The following is a 27,207-nucleotide window of genomic DNA, read 5'->3' on the forward strand; positions in this document are numbered from 1 at the left end:
AGACATTAATGTTGCAAAATATTTCAGTTTCAAATAAATGCTGCTTCTGGCCACTGAAAATGTAGCTGAGCCATCACAGGAATAAATTATGTTTTAAAATATATTACAATAGAATTAATTGGTAAATTTAAAGTTAATGTGTAATATTTTTTTATCAATATTACTGTTTTTACTATATATTTGATCACATAAATGAAGCCTTGGTGAGCATAAGGGTCAAAAATCGTACCAACCCCAAACTTTTAAATTGTAGTGTAGATGTTGATTTTGATAATCAAAATCATTTGAATCTTAAAATGAATTACAAATGAGTCATTAAAACGTATTTACAGTAAAAAAATTTTTTTAAATTAAATAAAAATTAAATAAAAAGTAGGAGAAAATAAATAAAGTGGCATACGTGGGTTTGGAGGCCTCAGCCTGGTCCGTCTGTAGCTTCTCTCCACCTTCCACCTCCATTGTGCAGTACACAATGCGGTTGGGAGCCAGCGACTTCAACCCCTGAACTTCCATAATCACCACCTACACAAAAGAAAAAGTTGGTTGTATTTTATATGCCGGTATAGTATGTTTTGCACATTCCTTTGGATGCTGTTTTAAAAGCTCTTATTTCATTAGCAGCCAATCAGGATCCACTCAACTTCTTGACCACATTATCAACTTTTATTATTATTCAACTTTCTTGTTCTTGACACTCACTGAATAAGCACTGTTTACGTCTGGAGCAAAAATCAATCTTCACACCCAGAGCACCTATAAAATCCGGCAGCTCGTAGCTCCCCAAAACAAAATAGACTCCAAAGACAGAAGCCAGGCTATCAAATCCATAAAACACTGCTCGGTCAGCCTTTGTGACTACTAAAGCCATGGCACGTTATAATCAACTGCCCTGAAAACGAGCTTGCTCAAGATAATATAATTATAGCAAAACCTGAGACTTGAGAGGGGAGATTTCTCAGAGGCATTCGATATTCTCAGGAATCATTTATCAAAAATGCAGTATAACCTTTTTTTTTAATATGCTGCAGCCCTTTCTGTCTACAGTCTATCTATAATTTATGTGATAGCAAGGTCTGGAAACTCAGTAAAGAATCTGTCTATTAATTCGAAATGATGAGAGGCAAACCCTTAAGACTACCAAAAGATATTTACAAGTGTGGTAGTAGCGCTTTTTGAGATTGTAGCACTTTTTTCAACTTTGTAACATGCTACATACTATTTTTACAGAGTTTGTTCAAATCAGCACATTTTATCAGTTCAAAGGATACAGCTACAGCTAAAACCTAAAAATACTTGGCAAAGATGTTGCTTTGATGGAATTGGCACCAAAAATGCTTAAAGGAATAGCTCATTCAAAAAATAAAAATGTACTCACCCCACGAACCATCCAGGATGTATTAGAGTTTGTTTGATCATCAAAACAGAATTGATAGTCCAAACAGATGATAAAAACACACCACAGTAAATCCACATAACTCCAGTCCATTAGTTAACATCTTGTGAAATGAAAAGCTGTGTGTTTGTAAAAAAAAAAAAAAAAATCCATTAATTGATGGACTGGAGTCGTGTGGATTATTTGTACAACCCGAATTCCGGAAAAGTTGGGACGTTTTTTAAATTTTAATAAAATGAAAACTAAAAGACTTTCAAATCACATGAGCCAATATTTTATTCACAATAGAACATAGATAACATAGCAAATGTTTAAACTGAGAAAGTTTACAATTTTATGCACAAAATGAGCTCATTTCAATTTTGATTTCTGCTACAGGTCTCAAAATAGTTGGGACGGGGCATGTTTACCATGGTGTAGCATCTCCTTTTCTTTTCAAAACAGTTTGAAGACGTCTGGGCATTGGGGCTATGAGTTGCTGGAGTTTTGCTGTTGGAATTTGGTCCCATTCTTGCCTTATATAGATTTCCAGCTGCTGAAGAGTTCGTGGTCGTCTTTGACGTATTTTTCGTTTAATGTTGCGCCAAATGTTCTCTATAGGTGAAAGATCTGGACTGCAGGCAGGCCAGGTTAGCACCCGGACTCTTCTACGACGAAGCCATGCTGTTGTTATAGCTGCAGTATGTGGTTTTGCATTGTCCTGCTGAAATAAACAAGGCCTTCCCTGAAATAGACGTTGTTTGGAGGGAAGCATATGGTGCTCTAAAACCTTTATATACCTTTCAGCATTCACAGAGCCTTCCAAAACATGCAAGCTGCCCATACCGTATGCACTTATGCACCCCATACCATCAGAGATGCTGGCTTTTGAACTGAACGCTGATAACATGCTGGAAGGTCTCCCTCCTCTTTAGCCCGGAGGACACGGCGTCCGTGATTTCCAACAAGAATGTCAAATTTGGACTCGTCTGACCATAAAACACTATTCCACTTTGAAATAGTCCATTTTAAATGAGCCTTGGCTCACAGGACACAACGGCGCTTCTGGACCATGTTCACATATGGCTTCCTTTTTGCATGATAGAGCTTTAGTTGGCATCTGCTGATGGCACGGCGGATTGTGTTTACCGACAGTGGTTTCTGAAAGTATTCCTGGGCCCATTTAGTAATGTCATTGACACAATCATGCCGATGAGTGATGCAGTGTCGTCTGAGAGCCCGAAGACCACGGGCATCCAATAAAGGTCTCCGGCCTTGTCCCTTACGCACAGAGATTTCTCCAGTTTCTCTGAATCTTTTGATGATGTTATAAACTGTAGATGATGAGATTTGCAAAGCCTTTGCAATTTGACGTTGAGGAACATTGTTTTTAAAGTTTTCCACAATTTTTTTCCACAATCTTTCACAGATTGGAGAGCCTCTGCCCATCTTTACTTCTGAGAGACTCTGGTTCTCTAAGACAAAGCTTTTATAGCTAATCATGTTACAGACCTGATATCAATTAACTTAATTAATCACTAGATGTTCTCCCAGCTGAATCTTTTCAAAACTGCTTGATGTTTTAGCCATTTGTTGCCCCCGTGCCAACTTTTTTGAGACCTGTAGCAGGCATTAAATTTTAAATGAGCTAATTAAGTGGATAAAAGTGTAAAATTTCTCAGTTTAAACATTTGCTACTTTATCTATGTTCTATTGTGAATAAAAAATTGGCTCATGTGATTTGAAATTCCTTTAGTTTTCATTTTATTAAAATTTAAAAAACGTCCCAACTTTTCCGGAATTCGGGTTGTAGATTATTATGATGTTTTTATCAGCTGTTTGGACTCTCATTCTGATGGCACCCATTCACTGCAGAGGATTCATTGGTGAGCATGTGATGTAATATAAAGTTTCTCAAAATCTGTTCCGATTAAAAAAAATAAATAAATCAACTAAATCTTAAATGGCCTGAGGGTGAATACATTTCCAGCAAATGTTAATTTTTGGTGAACTACTCCTCCTACCACTCTTTACGCATCTTACGTTGTCTCTCAAGTTTGGTTATTTGTTTAACACTTAATGGTTAATTGTATGCAAAACAGACAAGACAGAGATGTCAAAAACTTTAACCAAAGAAATTCAAATGCATGGAAGCTTTGAGCAGGGCCACAACTAAAAATCACACTCTCTCCCCTGGGCCTGATGAGATGACATACTATGTGAACCCTGCCCTTGAGCATAAAGCTAACACTGCCTGAAGGCTAGAACAGTTCTTACCTCAAGTGTGAAAGACAGCACAACATCAGACTTGGACAGTTGGTTTTCATCTTCCTGTCCCATATCAATGATGGAGGTGTTGTGTCCCCTCTTTAGCTTCTGCAGTTTGAACTCTCCTCCCTTTGAAACCGGCATGCTCTCCAGGTTAGCCATCAGCTGGTTAACTGAGCTCTTCAGCCCCTCGATATACATAGCCTCCATCTCCTTCGACACAAACTTGGGGAATTTGGCAGCCTGATTTTTTTAAAGAAATAGCAAATAAGTAAATTCTAATATTTTTTAATTATTCCAATTAACAATTTAAAAATTAAACTAATTTTAGCATTTTTAAAAACTATTATTTTGTCACCTTGTATGAAAGAAGGCTTAACTGAACTTAACTCAAAATGTCAACTTGACCCAAAAGATATTCATTATGGAACAAGTCCTACTTGGCAAATTCTTGTCGGTTTGAATTATAAAGGGAAAATGTGGGTGCATAAACTGAATTGGCTGATTTGCAATGGAATGGATGCCAGTTCTGTTTACAGCATGTCCGGTGCATCTCTGTCCACGTGTATGTGATCAAATGATGAGACTTACCCGGGCAATCTGATCAGCCATCTGCAGACGCCCATCCAGTTCTCTCCTGATCTGAGCTGCTTGCTCGTCCAGATTATCCAACTGCAACCACACACACACAAAGTAATATACTGGTTACCATTAGCACTCAAACCTCCACACACTAATACCAACCTATACATCTCCAGAAGGCATCTAATCAAGTCTGACCCCTGGTACAGCTTTCTTGCACCACATAGTGTATGTGACATAATTGGGTCAGATTGAAAAGGTAAATTGGAAACACACATCCTGAAAGCAGAAATACAACTGTTCCTAATTACTCTAAGTGATTAAAACTGATAAAAGTAACTTTCATTCATTTCAATTAAAGTGACATAATAAAATATGAATATAACATTATATTAAAACATAATATTTATTAACAATAATGAGAAATATTGCATTGGCAGCTGACTAAAATGATTTTAATATGATGTATCAAAACTATTTAAAAAAAAAAAAACCTTAATGACAAAAGCACATAAAATGAATAAAACATGAAAATGAAAACTGAAGAAAATAAAAATAAAAAAGCTAACAATATTAATAGATATTTAATATTAGTATATAATTTACTATTCATATTTTCAGTACTAAAATAACACTGATCCTTTGTTCATTTGTGAAATAAAAATGTAACAACGAACAGTTGCACTTCTCCCTTCAAGATGCCACCGACCTTTTCATCAAGTGATTAAACCTTTTAAAATATTATTCACCGAAATAAAACTGAAATAAAATATAATATAAATTTCACATTGGATTAGAGAGTATAAATGTTGCTTTGACAATACTGTGAAGTATTAAAATGACTGTAACTTAAACATTCACTATTTGATTAAAGGAAAAGTTCATTTAATATCTGTTACAAAGAATTTTTTATTCATACTTTTCACTTTTACCAACTGACGTATCCCAAAATGTATATCTTTATATATTTCTTGTCCTCAAATTCCACAGAATTCTGTGACCCACACACAGCATCAATAAAAAAATCTAATATATTCCATCTGTAACAAATTTTTGCTCTGCTCGAATATACAGCCTCTCATACATAAACACATGGGTATAAATCCTGTCCTAAAGCATAAACTATATCACACCCACAAGGGCCCTGGGGAAGATGGAAAACCCCAATGGAGAGGAAAATCTGATGTGCTGGAATAGGAAATAATCTCTTCACCCCCGATAACTCTGTTGCACGTGTGTGGGCGTGAATGAGTGTCACTGTCTGTTTGTGTGTTATGACATCTGAAGCCTCCCCATCCAAAGCCATCACTTCCTGTCTATGTCACTCTCTTGCTCCTGTCCACACAGAATCCATGGGCGACAGCACCAAGGCAACCCTTGCCATGGCGACAGTCAGTCTGGAGTGGGAAACCCTGTCACAAGGGGCAGAGTTGAGTCCTCATCCCCAGAGCCCTGTCTATCTTTTGCCCTGCTCTCCAGAGGCTGTGTTCTAATTAAGCATGGCTCAGCAAATACAGGAACCTTCTGTGTGCGCATTTGTGCTAGTGCAACCCCTGGAATAGAAGAAGTGCATATTTGGAGCAGAATTCTCCGCCGAATTGTGTTCAACTAAAAGCTTTTGTTTAAATTATTGATCAAAACCCCTTTGGTCTTTTAAAGTCTGCATATGGGCTTCTCTGAAGCTAAAAATGCCAGAGTGAACTTTGATGGCACATTGGGAGGACTACAATGACCTTATGACCTGTTTCATGATCGCATTGTTCTCCAGGCTTGCTCGAGGGAGAGTAGTTGCGGAAGGGCGTGCCATAATATTTGGAAACAGGCAACCTCTGCTCTCGGTTTATGCAAAATGAGCATCTTTCTGTGGTTCTCGAGCATTTCATGCACGTATCTAACAAATAAGCCGTTTTAAATAATTTACAGGAGACATCGGTAAACACGACTGAAATGCTGGTCAGGAATCACCTGGTAGTACAATTACAAACAAGGCAGTAAAGCTCAATTTCCTCATTTATTCTGCTCGCTTCTGTTCTGTTTGAAGGTAAACGGCTCTTTCATCAAAAGCCTAGTCTTAATAATAGATGGCAAACACAACATGGAGGTCGGGTGTCTGTCTGTACAGAGGTTCATCATTAGTTTATTTACCTCAGTTCTTCATTCAGCAGCTGTAACTCTGGTGTAAACGCCACGTTATGGGCATCTGTTTAACTAAACTCACTGATACAGTGTGTGACATTTCACATCAACGCATATTAAAGCAACGAGCCAAGGGAAGTCATGCATTATATTGATTTTACACTAATAAATGGTAAGTGTTGTTAAAGCAGTCATCCTTAGCCTTGCTAAAAACACTGTAATACACAGCCTTGAGTAGATTATTACTTTTATACAAAAAGCAGTATAAAATGCATCAATGTTTAATAAATTCAAATATATGTGGATATGAGGAAAACAGTTAATATAGTAATACAAAATAATACAAAGTAATCACAAAAAAAAAAAGATTGCACCAAATAATGCAGTTGTCTCTTAAGTGAATTCAAATTCAAGTACAGGAAAATAAACAAAAGGTTCCTTAAAAATTCAATGAAATAAAAATTCAAGGGGATACTTATAGCTTGAGTCTTATGCTTAAATGCTCCATTATGGACAGTACATTAAGTCAAATGTGTTTACCTTTGACAAAATGTATTGTTTTTGGACGGGATGTTTTATGGAAAGTTTAGCAGAAAGAGGTAAATACTTTCTGAAGGCACTGTAACTAAATCGAAAGCTCTCTTTGCTCTTGTTGGTCTCTACTGCAAGCAGCAGTGGCGGACTGGGACAGTAAATCAGGCCGGGAATTTGACTCCACCCCAGGCCACCTCTGTTGCTGCAGTCACCACCACCCAATTCATGTGTCCACCAGACTGCTAAACTCTTTGGCTCTTTCAGGTGTTTGAATTGGGTTATACTTAAAAAATAAATCAAAATCCTTAGACTGTGGATGGGCAAAATAATCAAATGAAGTATCAAGAAGTATCAAGGCATTCACTGTCTCTATCATCTTTCCCTGAATCCCCCTCTCTCTCACTCTGCACATTGAGTTTCTCTGCAATATGAAATAAGCACTTTCAATAATCTATATTAATTATGCAGCCATCAATTGTATGTCCCAATGATCACAGTCCTACTACTGATGATCTTATAAATCATAAAAGCACATATTTTTCTAAGAGTATAGTCAGCATGTTAAGTTTTGCTTATAGCTTAAACTTTACCTGAAGGTTCCTGCTCTGACTCAAAAGCTGAACTGTCCACCCTCTCTTGTTCAACAGCAGGAGCACTAGCAGCACTAGTGCTTCTGTTGCTTCCTTCGTCACCTTCAAAATAAATAAGCATTGTACACTAGGTTACAAACTGTAGGCTAGAAATGTAAAATCAATTTCTGGTCAATTTTGGCACTAAAAAAATACTGTATCCCCATATGTAAAACAGTGTGCTAGTTTGTCATTAAGATGCTCTTTTAAAACATCTATCATTATATACATTTGTAATTATATATATATATATATATATAATTAAAAAAAAAATTTAATATAGATTTTATCTATTGTAAGTCGCTTTGAATGAAAGCGTCCATCTGCCAAATGATTATGTAAATATTAGGGTGGAACAGTTCAACTTTTTCACAATTCGGTTTGTTTCACGGTTTTAGAGTCACGGTTTATGTACCGTTGTATGTGCTATGTTTATTTAAAAACTATACTTTCAAAAAATATATATATTATCATATTATTAAGAATATTCTAACTACAAGCAACAGCACAAATAAATACAACAGAGTAAAGATACAAATAAAATAAACTGACTGTCAGGGGTTTTTTAGGTAGGTCTTGCATTAGTTTTTAGGTACAGAAATTAAATAAAGTAATCAAATGTAAAACAGCATTGCATTTTGGACTATAAATTAAAGATTATTCTTTATTAAAGTTAAAAAAGCTTTTTAATCAAGAGCAGTGAGTGATTTCTTTGTTGTTGCTGTTCGATTAATATACTGTCACAAGAATGCACTAACAGTGTTCGTATTAGTATTGAACAACAGTGAATGATTTGTCCAGGGTTTTTTTTTTCTTTTTCTTTTTTCATCGCTGTTGTAATGTCTGGGAATCCAGAATGCGCTTCCATCAGCAGAAACATATATTAACTGAACCCTGTTTGTTTTATGTGTTATTTATAGTAAACCATATTACAGATGCTTTGTCAGATTTAAGTTGAACAGCGGTCCCAGCGCGTGCCGAACCGTGTGTGGTGAACTGAACGGTTCGGTTTTTTCAGTGAACCGTCCCATCTCTAGTAAATATAAATGTAATTCTGACCGACCTGCTCCCTTACTAGCGAACATGGCTGGGATTTTGCACCAATTTGCTGCGTCTGTGGCCAGGGCGATTTTCTAAGATAAAGCCTGCCTCTGGTTATAGCCAATTGCCTGGTATAATCACCAGCTCCAGACACTGAAATATAATTCAAAGGATCTTTAGCATTTGACTGCTTTTTGTGTAGTTTGGACCCGGTAATTCAAAAGACATCCCTGTTGGCTTTAACGTACAGCAGCCAGCGTAACAGGCACAGGGTTCGAACGGTAATGTTCGCTTCAGTTTCATGATCTGATGGAGGCGGCATCTCAGCAGAGGGAGCTCCCGACAGCTGTTGCCCCAATTCCTCGGTCCTCACCGAGATCGAGCGAGTGAAACTCAGAGACTCACAGCATCAATAATGCATTCACACATTTAGATTTGCTGATGGCAGACTGTGTTCTCAACCTTGCTCCTTTCTTCCTCCTCTCTCTTTCTCGCCGTTTCTGCTGTCACCACACTCTCTCACAGCATCTCTCTCAACAACCTCTCCACCTGTCTTGATTCTCTCTCTTCCCTTTAAGGCTCCTCTGCTGCGTGTGGGAAAGTGACATCTGTGACATTGTGTGAAGTAATAGGGCAGACAGCATAAGATCGAGTCATGTGACTAAACCCTACAGCATGACCTTCAGCTGTCCACTGATATATTCGAAAAGTCTGAACATCTTGGCTACTCTATTATTGATCTACTGGCCAGTCTGGCAGATAGGAAGTGACAGAGGTTTTGTGTGTGTGTCTTTTTTGTGTGTGTGTGTTCATGGGTAGGGATAGATTAGAAAACATGTTGCAATGGTCAGCAAAAGCAGGCTATTAAGACACACCAAAGAAGAAGAAAAATGAAGGATTTGTAAGGCCATTTTACACAGTACAGAGGAATTCAGTTCATTTTCAATGGGACAGAGGCGGCAGAATGGAGGTGGCACTGAAAGCAACACTGGTTGCTGTGCTTGTGCTCAAAAATGATTTGTTGTGCATGTGGAAAGATTAGAAAAGAAGACATTCAAAGGTAAAATATGTCTTTCCATTGCTTTTATAAACAATAAAACATTTTTGTTGTCAAAAAATGCTTTTGCTGATTTTCCTAAGCTATATAAATCTAAAAAAAATAAAAATAAAAAAATCATATTTCAAAAATAACATTTATATAGGCTGATTTTTATTTGTGCTTATACACATGAAAATAACACATTTAATGGTCACTAATGCAAATCAGTCAGCTTCTATACAAACACGATGCTAGTCTAAAAATAATGGTGCATATTTATTAATGGTGCATATGGCAACATAAGTATTAAGATGATCACAAGTTGACATTTTTTTCATGATAATTCATGTAATGTAAAAACTAATGTATTTGAATCAATTCAAGTATATGCTACTTTTTAAAAACTAAAATCATAAAAATAAATCTATATAATAAGAGCAATTTAGTTGCAAAGGGCTGGAATATAATATTATTATAGTATTTGCCTCATTCACAAAAGCACTTTGCTTTTGTTTGCTAGATTTGTGCAATACTGGGTATCATTTTATTTCCAACATCACATGTATGGAAAACAAGAAAGGTAAAAAATATATTAAAAAAAATAATTGGTCACACTTTATTTTAGGGTCCAATTCACACTATTAACTAACCATTAACTATAACTTTTGCCTCAATTAACTCCTTATTTGATGCTTACTTATAGTTTATAAGGTAGTTGTTAAGTTTAGGGAATTGGGTAGGATTATGGATGTCATGCATTATATGTACTTTTTAAGCACTAATAAACAGTAAATATGTTAATAATACACATGCTAATAAGCAACTAGTTATCAGTGTGAATTGGACCCTATTCTAAAGTGCAGGGGCGCTGCACAAGATCCCGGGCCCTATGCATAGGCAGTCCTAATGACCCCCCCCGAAAATATATATTCTAGACTTTTCAAGGGCCCTCTCTTCCTTTGGGGCCCTGGTAATCAGTAGTGGTTTTACCCCCAGTCCGACGCCCCTGCTAAAGTGTTACCAAATAATTTTACTGCCTACCATGCACTGTATAAAATGACTTTAAGACAAAAAGAGAAGTAGCAAATGAGAGACATAAAAATAAAGAGACAGGTAGACAGAGATATGCTCTTAAATGGCTGATGGTTTCCTTTTTTCTAGTTAAGAGTCAAATATGCCAGAGTTCGCCATGTACTATAAAATAATGAAAGGATAGAACAGCAAAACTGTTCTTTTAAAAAGGGCAGAAGCAGCCCCATTCTTTTGAAGGTCTGTTAGGGGAAAAGACAACCAATTATGCACATTATTATATAGAACAAATGCATTGTTTCAGTGCATGATAGCATAAAAATGTGAATGATCATTTGCAGTGTGTGTGTGTATGTGTGCCATAACCCTGCTGGTTCATTCTGAGCTGTTGATTAGTGGAGCACATAATCAGCTCCTGTCACCGGCAGCAATGAACCAACCTTCTCTCTTTCTCTATTTCTGCTGTTACTGTTACCAACATACATTAAGAAACGGCTTTTGTTGTTGGGTCAGCTGGACTGATATGGGTTGTATCAACTTTTCCAATTACTCCTGAGGAGATGAACAGGAGCTTTAAATGCAAAGCAATAGAGCTGACAAATTAAAGGAGCTTTTAAAGTGAGAGAGAGAGGGAGGGAGAGAGGGAGAAAGACAGAGATAGAGGTTGTCTGACAAAGCACAATATCACTGCCAGTTTTCATATGCACGCAATAATTACTGTATGTACTGTAGGCTTGGCAAAGACAACATACTGCTATTGTTGAAACTTATGTTAGGGTTTTCTTATATGTGCTGCCAGTGTTTCATCATCTCACATCGGCTCATTTACTGCGAATCAAGCTGTTCTCTTTTATTTCACAATAAGAGTATTATTGTGATAGAACATGTTTAGTATTTGAAAAATCCTATTGCAATCATATAGCAACGGCAATGTTGTCTATGGAAAAAATAAAAAGTGATTTTGTTCTCTGTTCACTGGAAGAGGTTTGAGTTGGTTTTTATTAAGGCTATAACTGTCACACTTTATTTTAAGGACCAATTCTTGCTATTAACAAACCATTAACTTGACTAATTTGCTACTTATTAACAGCAAGGTATTTGTGTAGTATAGGTATTGGGTAGGATTAGGGATGTAGAATATGGTCATGCAGAATATGTGCTTTATAAGTACAAATAAACAGCCAATATGTTGCATGCTAATAAGCAACTAGTTAATAGTGAGAACTGGTCCCTATACTAAATTGTTACCACTGTAAACTCTTTTTAGACTGTAAATATGAGACAATTCTTTACATATATTTTTAAACCGTCGGAGAAGCTGACATTAAAAGCTACTCATGTCCCCTAAACAACAAAGAACAGACAACAATGAGAGAAAAGAAACAGGAAAGGCTGAATGAATCTATTCAGTAATTCAATGAGGAGGCTCTTGGGAGCACCAGAGGTGTGCATCACAGAGAGAATCTATTTGTGACTGGAGGGAGATGAGCTTGAATGGACCAGTTTATGAGCTAGCACTAACTACAGCGCACAGCACATTCACTGTTTTCTATTATCTCAAAGAGATTTAACTTGACTTAGAAGCAATTCAAGCAATAATATTGAAAAGTAGTCCAACGTTACCCCTGAAATGCAGTTTTATGTTATCCGTATGACTATTAGGAATTCAGCATTAGAGTAAAATGTTATGACTTTGCTTTCAGTCGCCAAGGCACCAGCAAACACTAAATACGCCGTCTCGGTTCCTTTGTTTGCAAACAATATTTGCCGAAACACTCCCACCACAACTGCCCGCCATGGTTCATTAACTATTGCCTGACGAAATAATCAGAAAGCAATCCTACACTCATACTCATCCATCCTAATTTGACAGGTTTCCTGTAAAAGGTTTCTGTTTATTAATGCGCAAATGGCTGATAATAACACACACTTTGAGATGGTTCAGTACCTCTGCATTTAAATGGCCTGGAATATCTGCTGCTGAAATAAGCAGTGAATACATACCTGTATAGTATCAGGTCTAGCATAATTTGTTTGCAGATGTCACTTATTTTAATGTTCTATTGTTAACATAGTCATATTTAAGCATTTAAAATGTCCAAATACTTTTTAGGCTTGCTGTATGTATAGCTTCAGCTCTGAAAAATGGAAAAACAAAGCCAAAAGAAAGATTGGCCGTGAACGTAATGCAATGGATTGTTTGTTTTTATTTGTGATGATGGGTATGTGTATGTGCAGGGCAGTCAACAGCTCAGTTGCTCCAGCTGAATCCACAGAGCACCAGATAATTTTTGCCAATTATGTGTGATTGTGCTTTCATTAAATACACTGCAGGTGGTGTATGAAGCATCTTTTGGCAGCCAAGAGAAAACGCCTCCTACACATGGCCTTGTGATCCACACAACAGAGTCCTTACTGAAGATAAAGGGAAAGAGCAAGAGAAAGGTTTTTCTAGGTTTGATGTGAAGCGGCCTGATCGATTCTTGTTTACTTTGTAAATAAACTGACGGTAAACACGTTTTTGATACTGACTCGGAAATCCAACCAACTGCCTGCTGTGAGATCAGCTTAAAGTGCAAGTTGTAGCATTTCTCAAATCATCAAAAAATATAAGTAACCTTTACCGAATTAGTTTTTCAAAGCTAGTATAAATCGATGCTGATTGACCAGCTAATTGATGATCTCCCAAAGCAATTACAAGGGCTTTTTGATCATAAAAAGCACTGATCTTGCCAACAGGATGATATGACATCCAGCCTCTGAGTCATCCCAAATCTGCGGCTCTGATCTTTTCAAAGTGCGTTTAAATTAAAATAGCTCTTTTAGCTGTGTCATGAGTTCTCCATCTACTCCAGAAAGCATTTGCCTTGGAGGCTTCTCTAATATAATCTCTTATAAGCCAAAATCTTGAAGATATAGTTTTATGACCCTTTCTTTTTGTATCCATTAAGCCTAACAATGAACTGTGAAATCATTAAAAAAAGGTCTATATACTACCGTTCAAAAGTTTGGGGTCAGTTTTTAATGTTTTTGAAAGAAGCCTCTTATGCTTGCCAAAGCTGCATTTATTTGATCAAAAAGCCTTTAAAACAGTATTATTGTGAAATGTTATATAACTGTTTCCTGTTTTGATATATCTTTTAATATAATGTATTCCTGTGATAACAAAGCTGAATTTTCAGCAGCCAGTCTTTTCAGAAATCATATTTTCAAGAGCCATCATCATGCTTAATATTTTTGATTGCTTAATTTCATTCCCCAGAAGAAAGAAAATCACATAGGTTTGAAAACGCACATAAGTCTGAGTAAACGATTACAGACCTTTCAACTATTTCTGTAAGAGTATGTAAAATTCGACGATATAAAAAAGTGCCTATGAAACTGGCAGAAAATCAGAGGCGAAACATTGTTTGTTTGCCACAGAAACAGTGCTTGCAGGTATACTTGTCACACAGAAATGGTGAAAAATGCTGGTTGTGTGCTTATTTGTCGGCAGATGCAGCAATTTTGCCCCTGCCAGCACTGTGATGTTTTGACTACCCTGACATGAACGCTGCCAGGACTGAGGAGATTTTATGCTGAACTTCCCTCCTACTTGTTCCGCTCCCCTCGCTTGCTGTTTGTTCATCCATCGAAAAGACATGCTTACAAGTTGATATATCAATGATTTCTTGCCGTCGCGTTTCCCCAAAGGCATTTTTCAGTGTGTTATAGATCCCTTAAGTGCTTTCAACAAATGCCTATTTGGCCATATTTACAAACTGAGGATGTTTAATTAGGATAAGGAAATAAACTTAGTCTCCAAGTAAATGCTCTGTAGCATCCCATCTGAGCAATATAAGATCCATTAAAAACCAAATGGACTAACACACACTTTAGCTGTGTTTTTGGCTTTCTGAGTGACAAACATTGGGAGACAGTATGCTAATTTTCCACCCTGAAGTCTGAGTTAGCAGGAAAAGTGGGTTAGCCATCTTCAAAGCACATTTGAAAGACTGAGATTTAATGGCGGAGGCTCAGATGAGATCTCTCTCAATAAAGCTGAGGAAAAAGACCTAAAATATGAAGACTATAAGCGTCTGCAATTTTATAAGCCCAGTGCTTTTCATATGGATGTACCTTTTGGCTTAATACCTTTTAAAGTTGCTGTCCTAGGGTGATGTGTTTATTTTATTCAATGTTCAAAAAACATTCCCGTAAACTCTGAAGAGACACATTCAAAATAACTTTCTGTATTCCTAAAGAATGCTATGAAAACTTCAAAAACAAGCCATTTTATTATTCGTTTGAATACAGGGACACATGCAAATTGTTGTTGATTTAGCTCTCTTCATCCCCAAATGACAGTAATTTCTGTACTTCTAGACAAACATCATACCTGTGCCAGCACTGAAGTTTTCTTGATTTATTATAAACCCAAGGACAATAAAACCAAAGCACACCCTTCACTTGAGAAAACACAAATTATTTTAGATCTAAAAATCTTATGTTGTTTGAAGTAGTCATCAGGGACCTTTGCCTTACTTAGATCTCGTTACAATGGGGATCTTACCATAACATTACACTGCGAACTAAGGGGAGGTTAAAATGACGTGTGTATTTGCATTCAAAGTAGATTGAGTGCAACAGCTTCAAATAGAACGCAAGGGTCTTGAAATGCACAACGAGGAGCGTCGCAACAGCCAAGGCATCATTCCGATGCATAAACCAACAATTAAACAACAGCAGAAGAGGAATGCTAGATCACTACGTGCTTGAATTACACTTTCATTTCAAGGCAAAACTAATAAAATACAATCCATAGTTTATACATACAAGTCTCTGTTCACCCAAAATAGTTTATATAACCAAAATGTTGTACAGGTATATACTGAGTCAAACAGCTACTTTCCCACCTACCTGGCAAGCCTGGTACAACAGCTGGTGCTCAAACTTCTTGATCCCCAGGATCATTTGGAACATCTCGTAGAGCTGTTCTTTGCTCAGGATGAGCTCGGAAGCAGCGCTGGCTGTCATGCGCTGCTGTGCCTTGCGTGGGTCCTCGTCTCCACGGTAGATGGTGTCAAACTTAGCCATCCAGGAGCTCAGCACAGTCTCTTTGCTCAGACCATCGATCTCTGGCAGGCTCCGGACACGTTTCTCGATATGACGCTTGAACACCTCACGACAGTCCAGAGCAGATAAACCTCCTGTTTGGACCATCTTAGCAACACGGTCACTCTTCAGAAAAACCTGCAGTTCACACAGACAAGGGGAAGGCAAAAAAAAATTCTAAATATATTCAGAATTGGAGTTTTGTGATTTTTAGTCACGTACATGTGCTATATGCTATCTTAACATTGACTTTTAACTGACCTTTAAATGTACAAATGTGATTTCATTGAATAAAATTAAATAAATATATTTATTTAATAATATGGTCCAACTTTATATTAGATAGCCTTAACTACTTAATACTTACATTTAAATTAATAGTTTGGTACAATGCACTTATTGTGTAAATACATGTTTTTACATTGTACATATTTTAAAAATACCTGCATGTAATTACATCTGAAATTAATTTCTGTAACTGCATTTATAATTACACTTGTTGACCCACCCCTTATACATTAACCCACCCTTAAACCTACCCATACCACCAAACCTGTCCCTAACCTTACCCGTATCCCATCTTAATAGCAGCAAAAGTGTTTTGCTATGCAATATAAACACAATAACTACCACCTAATATAAAGTTGAACCAATATTATTCCTTGAGTATAATACTATATTAATCTAACTGAATAATTAAAGGCTACTGGCAATTTTTGTTAAAAAAGTGATATGTACAATTCAATAATTAACCTAAGACAAAAAAACTGCACTTGCCAAGTCATTTCATTGGGCCTTTAAAGGTGAGGTGGTGATAAAACCAAAAAAAAAAACGTGCCCTTCAAAAAGTTTCACTTGGATAACTTGAAAACATTCACTGTGTTTTCAATCACTCCAATCTGCTAGAGGAAATTATGCCTCAGCGCTCCTTTAATATTCTATGCTGTGATAGATACAACATCATCTACAGTGATATACTGCAGTAATATAAGCAACGTCATTAACGCCATGGAAAGCAATGGTAACTGTAAAATTTCACAGCTTCGAAATTATGGGATCAGTGTGGGCAAAAATGCTGCAGTCCTATGGGCTCTCTCTCTGAATTATTCAGGAGATATTTTCTAATTCAAACCAGAATAACGGGAGAGAACATTTGTGATTTTATTCTTTAGTCCAACTGAAATGACTGTTGAGTTCCAACTGCCTCCTCTTTTCCTATACGCAATGTTTCAAATCTGGTTTTATAGAGGTGCGAGTTAAACATGATTTATGTTCTTCTTAACAATTGGATTTCTTGGCAGCTGCTTTTCTTCATTCCTTTTAAAAGCCCTTCTCATTCTCCATTCAAGAAGACAAATAGAGATTTAAATTGCTGTCTGGTCCCAATCCAGACGGCAGTTTACTATAAGCTTCTCTTTCGGTGGCCTGCTATAACAAACTAATTTGGAAATTTACAGTTCTGCAAACAAGCCCTGCAATGGCTTTTCTGCTTGTATCATTATAGAAATCTGAGGGGGAAAAAATTTGCATGTTTCAGAGAAGTATTGCTACAGTCTAAAAAAGTTTGTAAATATAGGGCACAAAGTATTGTGCTAATATTAATTTTACATATTTATTTTCACAGGTGGTTTACCTGTATTACAAATATGGTGATTTTAGGCTTAAAGGAAATGTCCTGGCATGAGATAAGCAGTCTTTTCTGTTTTTCTACAGATTTAATGAAGTGTAGCCGTTCACAATTTGCCCATTTAATAACTAATTGCTAACTAATTTTATCTGCAAGTTGTAGGCACTATGAAAGACATACATTTTCACTTACTGTATATGCTTAGCTATTAATTCTTGCATATGTCTGCACACTAGCACTCATACTGTATACAGCACTCATGAGAATATTGTAATTGCTACTGGCTACAATAAATCATTACTTACATCTTTGGCAATTAAATAAAATGCACAGATATTAATGATTTCACATGTGAGGCAGCCTAAAGTATTTTAATAACCACTTTCAGCCATATTGCGCAAGTAAATTACCATGCACAGAGGCCCAAACCACAGCAACAGGACCACAATATTCGAATCCATTAGAATAGCAATCTCTTCACAGAGCATGTGTAAAGACTTATGTTTTAGCTACGGAGAGTCGTCACCAAAAGGGCTATTTAGACACTCTCATCTCTATGGTAATTCACTTAGAAAAAAGTTGTGTCATCATCTAAATATTTTGTCTAATCTGCAGTGCGGTAACTACTGTACAACGGCTATGTAACATTTCGAAAACACATTGTATAATAATCAACGGGTCATTGTTGTTTGCCATCAGTAGCCTGTGCTAATTGCCTGAAGGCGAGGTTAATATGTCACAACCTTACATGGACAGAGACACCAAACCTAATTTAATTAATTCAGTGCACCATTCTTAGTATTCTTAAAATTCTTAATTATTCTGTGAAATTTACAGTTTAACAACATTCCTCTTTGACCAATAAGGAAACCACTACATTCTTTTATCTCTGGTCAAATATCACATTAAAATAGGCTGATAAGTCTGAGGCACCAGGTTTGAGGCTAAAGTGATGCTTAAAAAAAGGTTAAGAGTAGATATTTAAAAAGGCTGAGCAACCAGTAATGCATTGAAGTGATTCCTTGAGCAATACAAAGGGGAGTTTGCACCATTTATTTTACTGTTGCAATGATACTTCACCTCAAAATAGCTCTGAACTGCATTGATGAAGGCTTCATCTGCCACAATCTGTGTGTCTCCTTTGAGAAAAGACTCGAAGCGGTCTTTAGTGGTCTGCAGCTGCTGCTTGGTGATCTACAAGGAGAAATAAAAAAAATTTAACAATGTCAAAATTCAGATAATTTGTGATTGCAAAAACCCCAACAATATTTCATAAGACCAGTGCATTCATTCATAGTTATTACAGATAATTCAATATAAAAACTGTTAGCTTTTAATCATTGACTCAATCTAAAATGGTCTCAGTTGCATTTGTTATCAGATTTTGCACACTCAGATATGAATAAAATTCTATTACGGTTCAGGACTAAAGTAAATGATGTTACCACAAAAGGGTTAGAGATTTTTCAGAGACGAATGATAAAAGCAAAGTATGTTTCTTTTTTTATCAGGAGACATTGAATACAACCTTTTTTTTCCTGAAACACTCCCACAAGAACATAGTCTCTTCTCACGTCTACACTAAAAAATACGCTTTCTGCTTTAAGCTAAAAAAAAAAAAGAAACACTCACCCTCTAACTCAATCACACACGTTCTCTCTATTCTCACAGCCAGAAATCTCTAGCTACATCTCTCTCACACTCATTCTCTCACTCGCACAGTCTAATTTTAACTTTCCCTTTGCAGAAATTGTGTACTTAAATCCTTCATATTTTTTATATATGTTGATTTTTCATGCATAATACATCTTATTTCACTGCAAGCCTACAAACGCTTCTACTTCCCTCTCTCTCTCTCTCTCTCTCTCTCTCTCTCTCCTAATGTGATTCATCACTCTCCCTGAATGTCATCAGGGCACAAGATGACAGAGTGACGAACGAGTAAGCAACAGAACGAGATAAGTGTTGTGAAGGAGAAAAAGAGCAGACCCAACAGTATCCTCCTCCTCCTCCTCACATAAAGCAAAAGAGCGAAGCACTGACAGTTACAATACCACTGTGTTTTATGACAGTGGATATCAACTGGTTTTGCATCAGGGCCCAGATTTTACAGTGGACAAAATGCACCCCAGCACCATGAATTGCTTATCATATAAATACCCCCCCCCCCCCCCCCCCCCCAAAAATAAAAATCACTCAGTCAAAAATTAAATTTTATTTCCAGATATATTTATTAATACATCATTTTAAGTATTTATGAGTATTTAAGTATAAATTATATATTAATGTTTTTCATTCAATATGAACTCATATTAACATGCATTATTATATTATCACTTACATCAAAATAGTTGTGTTAAGATTTTTATTTATGGTTTTACTTTCATGTTCCACTGAAAACATAAAAGCAGATGTGTTTGGAACAGTATAAGGGTGAGTAAATGATGACAGAATTTACATTTTTTTATGACCTACTGTATCCCTTTTAACATTACTATGAACTGCACAACAATACGCAAAATTATGACACGACAGGTTGAACAGGAAAATGGTCAATTCTGTAAACGCATAAACAGCCGTGTGTGATTTATCAGCCTAACACATGGAGCAAACAATCAGCAAAATATTGTACTAGGCTGCTGAATATGAGAAGTGTGCATAAACATATCTATGTGATTTCAGTGCAATTACCAACAAAAGCAATAAGTTAAAGCGCAAAACACATTGTGGTCAGCACAAACCATCCCAACTGAACCAGTATTTAATGTAGTCTGGTTTGTGTTTTCTTTTCATTTGTACACAGTACATTTCACATAATAATTTATGTATTTTTTTCCTCCTTTTAAACGGGTCATTTTATGTGATTTCATGTTTTCCTTTGTCTCTGGAGTGTTACAAGCTGTTCATGCATAGATAAGTTCAGGAAGGTAAAGTCACAAAGATTAAAGTCTCAAACCCAAAGAGATATTCTTTCTAGCATAGTATACCTTAGTACCACATGGCTCTCTGGAATACTTGATCCTGATTGGTCCATCATGGCATTCTATGGTCAAACATTTCACATAATGACCTTTGAACTGTGTATAGGAGCACATTCTCATGATTTCCAACATAGCAGTGCTAGTTTAATGTCTTGCGTATCCCTCCACTCTTTCTTCTCATGTAATAAAAAGCTAAAATCAATATTTCATAGGTTTTTATTTATTCATTTGGTAAGTACCAGTGCAATAAGTAGAAGAATTTACAGTGAGCCAGTGATTATCACAAAACATAAACCCCCTCTTCTTCTAATCATCTTGTCAAAATACATTTTGCAAAAATGACTGGTTGACTTTATGTTGTCCCTCACATACAGTATTTTTATCTATATTGCAAAGTATGCATTATTTCTATGTATGTGATAAAAGGCCAATGATCTGCATGATTATATTATTTTTTATAGTGTAAGTCACAGTTTTATCATCTCACTGAAACATTCAAAACCTTTAAATGTGCTCTATTGCTCTGTCATGCATACAATATGGTGGTTTGCTAAGCATAGCAAAAAACACAAAGTTTAACAAGATGTTATGTTGCCATTCGCCTTGAAACCACCAGTTTGACAAGATATAAAGGAAATGGTTTTCTGTGTGCAAGTGTGTAGGAGGAAGGTGGAAAAGTACAAAGTAGCATGTGCCTGTGAGGCATCACAGCACCATCTGTGTGTTCATCTCTCTGCTACTGTCCCCTCTCCTTTACACACACATAGAACAGTTGACTTTATCTGCTTTCTGAACTGTCTGTACAAAGAATACTATAGCCCTGAAGAACAGCTTGTAGCCCTCAATATTTCAGAGTATGCTTTTCTCTTTGTTATTTTCCAGGATAGTTTTTATGAAGGCCGTGTACAGGCACACAGAAGGTTTGACAGGTCTGGAGTGTGTGTGTGTGTGTCTGCATTCTCCATATGATGTGAATATAACATCCATGTATATATAATGAAGACATTCAAATGCAGGTGTTTAAAGGCCCCATATTTTTTCCTGTGTTGATATAATTCATACTGGAAGAGGAAGCTGAAACTAAGGTCATCAAAGTGAGGGCACACTGTCTATGAAGAGACAGATTATACTTTGTCTGTTAAAAGTTTATTTTGTCAATGTTTTGAAGTTCATTCGCATATCTATGGCCTTAAAACTAACAGACAAGGACTAAAAACCTCTCTATTGGTCGCACCTTTAATAGTATATAAATAATGGTAAAATAAAGGCTTTATGCATTTTTGTGTTTCGCAGGTGTAACACAATATAGAACATCACCATTTTTTGGAATAATTACATTAGGCTGTATGAAGCACCATTATATTTCTCTCTATTGAGCCCCTAGATGCAGGTGTGACCAATAACCATCATCATTCTAATGGTACCTCCACCCCCTTCCAAGATTTCCCATTAATTCCCTCTAGATCCCTCTTATCATGATTGCCCTGTAACAGACTGATTCATTTGTACACACTCTGGAGCAGACAAAGACATACTGTATTTCACCACCAGGGGAGAATGCAAGTTCATTTTAAATAAGTAAATGCTTCCCTACAAACAAGCACAGCAAACCTATTGCTCTTTAAAAATAAATAAAAATAAAGCATTGAAAATCATAATCTGATTTTTGTCAGAAAGAAAGAAACATGCAGCCCTATATTGGTCTAATTAAAAGGTTGAATAAGATTTTTCCTCCTCTGCAACTGACTAGCAAGAACCAATATATCTAGTCCCATTGTAACATCATGTTTCTATAGGAAATATGTCAACAGAATGGAAAAAAGTAATTTCTCCAATGAGCAATTTGGTAGAATCACCTAACAAAACAGAAATAAAAGATGGTTCATCTGGGCTTGAACATTGCTGACTTCTTGCCTTTTCAGCTACAGATAATCAGACTCGTCTCTTTGGAAATACGATCGTAGTGCTTTTTACTTCAACCTCACCTGATGAATCCATTCTCCTGTTATAACATTATCATTTCAGCAGCCGTATCTTATTTATAATGTCCTTTACATTTAGTTTGTGTCAAAAACAAAAGTGTACATTTTCTTTTGTGTGAATGAAGAAACAGCAGAAGAAAATGAGGCACTCTATCAGTGTGTGCGTGTGCACACTCCGCAGCAGACTGCAAAGTCGTTAGTAATTATGATAATTGCATGAGTGCAGCAGCTTTTGCTGTGGGCCAGAGATGATGCATGAGAGAGAGAGTGAGAAAGAGAGAGATAGGAAATATGGATGAGTGATTATAATGTTACTCCACAGAGGGGGAAGTTTCACATTTGTATTCAATCATTAACATTTTTCATATTTTCATAAAAGAAAAGAAAGTCAAATAAAACCAAATTTCATTTTAAGTTATCTTAAAGTGAATGTATTTCTGGTTTTGGGTTTTCAATTTCATTAGAATTTTCAATTTCAACTACATACAAGCTTGGCACCAAAAAGGAGGGTAGATGGGGGGGGGAAGCAAGTTACATAACTGAATGGGGGAGTGAAAATGGAGGTGTTTGCCAAATTTAGACCCAGACAACTAAATGAAATGGAACAAGAGGCTGAATTTAACACGCAAAGCCAAATTCAATATAGCACTCTTATTGTAATAATTTGTAAGTACATTATGTTCAACTTAAATGGATCTTCACTGGCTTTCAGAGTTTAGCATTTTGATAAGGCTTTTTGAATGAAGCATGCTAAATGAAAGAAAAATTATTAACATTGATATTATATATATATATATATATATATTAATATATTACATTAATATATTAATAAATAACATTAATATATTAACTGGTAAATTTCTTATGTTCAACAGTGCTGCATTTACTGAATCAAACAAAAACTAAAAAAATGTAAAACTGTTATCTATTTTAATATCTTTATCTTTATATATCTTTATACAACAATACATTTATTTTGAAAAAAATCCTACCCGATTCCAAACTTTTGAATAATATTCTACAGTTCTTTCAACATCTGGAAAGATAAAATGCAATTCCATCTTTGGTTTCCTGAGTGACAAACTATTGAAAAAAAATTATATTATATTATATTATATTATATTATATTATATTATATTATATTATATTATATTATATTATATTATATTATATTATATTATATTATATTATATTATATTATATTATATTATATTATATTATATTATAAGTAGTAACCTAAGAGTCAGTAATTTGTGTTGCTTTTGTAAGCGGGCATTGGTGTATTGCAAAATATACCATATAAATACTTTAATATATAAATACTAATATTAAATCATTACCAGCCATTTTCACTCTGCCAGTGGCAATAAATTGAAAAATCCTTTTAAATTTAAGACATGAAACATACTTTATATTATACAATCACAAATGTATTATATATGAGGGAAAACTGAAAGAATGAGATTGTGTGGTTAAGCGATACAAATAGTGCGATTCTACACAAACTCATTCTGTTGTACTGATGATGCTATTAGTATTGTGTGCCAATGAGAATATAAACATATCAAATACAGAAGAGGTCATGCACTTTCTAGCAGACAATTTTTAATGCTTGCTGTACAGTGTATGCAATTAATAATCAGAACAATAAGCTAACAAGCACATAGAAACAATCCACACACAGACACACAAAATCCTTGAATGCAAAGCCAAATTCAATATAGCACTCTTATTGTAATAATTTGTAAGTACATTATGTTCAACTTAAATGGATCTTCACTGGCTTTCAGAGTTTAGCATTTTGATAAGGCTTTTTGAATGAAGCATGCTAAATGAAAGAAAAATTATTAACATTGATATTATATATATATATATATATATATTAATATATTACATTAATATATTAATAAATAACATTAATATATTAACTGGTAAATTTCTTATGTTCAACAGTGCTGCATTTACTGAATCAAACAAAAACTAAAAAAATGTAAAACTGTTATCTATTTTAATATCTTTATCTTTATATATCTTTATACAACAATACATTTATTTTGAAAAAAATCCTACCCGATTCCAAACTTTTGAATAATATTCTACAGTTCTTTCAACATCTGGAAAGATAAAATGCAATTCCATCTTTGGTTTCCTGAGTGACAAACTATTGAAAAAAAATTATATTATATTATATTATATTATATTATATTATATTATATTATATTATATTATATTATATTATATTATATTATATTATATTATATTATATTATATTATATTATATTATATTATATTATAAGTAGTAACCTAAGAGTCAGTAATTTGTGTTGCTTTTGTAAGCGGGCATTGGTGTATTGCAAAATATACCATATAAATACTTTAATATATAAATACTAATATTAAATCATTACCAGCCATTTTCACTCTGCCAGTGGCAATAAATTGAAAAATCCTTTTAAATTTAAGACATGAAACATACTTTATATTATACAATCACAAATGTATTATATATGAGGGAAAACTGAAAGAATGAGATTGTGTGGTTAAGCGATACAAATAGTGCGATTCTACACAAACTCATTCTGTTGTACTGATGATGCTATTAGTATTGTGTGCCAATGAGAATATAAACATATCAAATACAGAAGAGGTCATGCACTTTCTAGCAGACAATTTTTAATGCTTGCTGTACAGTGTATGCAATTAATAATCAGAACAATAAGCTAACAAGCACATAGAAACAATCCACACACAGACACACAAAATCCTTGAATGCAAAGCCAAATTCAATATAGCACTCTTATTGTAATAATTTGTAAGTACATTATGTTCAACTTAAATGGATCTTCACTGGCTTTCAGAGTTTAGCATTTTGATAAGGCTTTTTGAATGAAGCATGCTAAATGAAAGAAAAATTATTAACATTGATATTATATATATATATATATATATATTAATATATTACATTAATATATTAATAAATAACATTAATATATTAACTGGTAAATTTCTTATGTTCAACAGTGCTGCATTTACTGAATCAAACAAAAACTAAAAAAATGTAAAACTGTTATCTATTTTAATATCTTTATCTTTATATATCTTTATACAACAATACATTTATTTTGAAAAAAATCCTACCCGATTCCAAACTTTTGAATAATATTCTACAGTTCTTTCAACATCTGGAAAGATAAAATGCAATTCCATCTTTGGTTTCCTGAGTGACAAACTATTGAAAAAAAATTATATTATATTATATTATATTATATTATATTATATTATATTATATTATATTATATTATATTATATTATATTATATTATATTATATTATATTATATTATAAGTAGTAACCTAAGAGTCAGTAATTTGTGTTGCTTTTGTAAGCGGGCATTGGTGTATTGCAAAATATACCATATAAATACTTTAATATATAAATACTAATATTAAATCATTACCAGCCATTTTCACTCTGCCAGTGGCAATAAATTGAAAAATCCTTTTAAATTTAAGACATGAAACATACTTTATATTATACAATCACAAATGTATTATATATGAGGGAAAACTGAAAGAATGAGATTGTGTGGTTAAGCGATACAAATAGTGCGATTCTACACAAACTCATTCTGTTGTACTGATGATGCTATTAGTATTGTGTGCCAATGAGAATATAAACATATCAAATACAGAAGAGGTCATGCACTTTCTAGCAGACAATTTTTAATGCTTGCTGTACAGTGTATGCAATTAATAATCAGAACAATAAGCTAACAAGCACATAGAAACAATCCACACACAGACACACAAAATCCTTGAATAAATGAACGAAAACAATACCAGCAGCACTGTAGCTGCAAATACATGCACAAACACTGTCAAATAATATGAACCCTCTGAATGCAGGGCTCAATCGTCAAAGCTGATTTGGCTTAGGAACATTAGCATCACATAAGTGCCCTAACGAATCATTCCCCAGTTTCACTGGATTCCTTGGAACTGATCTGCCAAAGGGGAACAGAGTGTTCTGCATTGTCCTGCAGTCTGCAACTCTTTTCCTTCTCTCCCCTCCCTGCGTCCCTCCATGGCATTTTCTATGTTTAGCATGATGCTCAGAGCGCATAGGGGCTATGAACCCACAAAGCCATTGCTGAAGATAGCAGCTGGTTAGTTTTGGTGTATCTGAGCCACAAGGCAGAAAGACTGGCCATCTACTGTGCAGTCCCCGCAAGCACAAAACATCCAAATTTAATAACCATGCAAACCAGCTTTTAGCATTTCATATATGCTATTTGAAGGGCTCCATTTTGGATATAATTTGAATTTGAATCCTTCAGCATAACTGAACTCCAATTCATCAACCATATTTAAGATGATTATGGTAAGTCGAGTAAAAAAAAAAAAAAAAAAAAAAAGAAATTAAATAGAGGGATGAAGAAAAGGCAAACCCCAAACAGCTAATATTCGTAAAAATAGCTTGGCTGCAATTGTGACAATGTCTTTATATAGCAGTGTAATAAACAAAGATTTTGAACAACTTACATTTTAGACATGGTATTTCTGGAGTAAAAAACATAATCCTTTAAAATATATATCCTCCAGTAAAGTTCCTTGATTAGGCCTATTGAACAATGTTTTATCTTTTTTTTTCTCTGTATTCACCCACTTGTTCGAACTAATGATATAGTATTGTTGTTCTTTAAATCTTGCAAACAATATATAAAACAATAACAGAAAAAAAACTAATGGTCAGTCTGTTGTTTATAGAACTCTTGTACAAAAGCAAAAATGACTAACAGCCGGGCTGACATTCAATACTACATCTCCTTTGCTACCTCGCAACTTAAGCCCTGTAATAAAATATTCCTTTGTAAAAAAAAAAGAAAAAAAAGAAA

The 27,207-nt window shown here is 34.9% G+C and overlaps 1 protein-coding gene across 7 annotated transcripts in view; it reads right to left on the reverse strand.

The window, feature by feature from the left end:
• LOC132160947 (calcium-dependent secretion activator 1-like) overlaps positions 1–27,207 on the reverse strand; it is an 81,709-nt gene that overhangs the window by 42,534 nt on the left and 11,968 nt on the right. For all 7 annotated transcript variants that reach the window (XM_059570702.1, XM_059570701.1, XM_059570700.1 and 4 more), the window contains exons 2-6: positions 18,432–18,545; positions 15,530–15,862; positions 4,232–4,312; positions 3,650–3,883; positions 401–522 (exon numbers count right to left, since the gene is read on the reverse strand). In XM_059570702.1, the coding sequence (XP_059426685.1) occupies positions 401–522; positions 3,650–3,883; positions 4,232–4,312; positions 15,530–15,862; positions 18,432–18,545 (884 nt within the window). The remainder of the gene's footprint in view (positions 1–400; positions 523–3,649; positions 3,884–4,231; positions 4,313–15,529; positions 15,863–18,431; positions 18,546–27,207) is intronic.

This window comes from Carassius carassius, chromosome 17, assembly GCF_963082965.1.
Source record: "Carassius carassius chromosome 17, fCarCar2.1, whole genome shotgun sequence".
Taxonomy (NCBI): domain Eukaryota; kingdom Metazoa; phylum Chordata; class Actinopteri; order Cypriniformes; family Cyprinidae; genus Carassius; species Carassius carassius.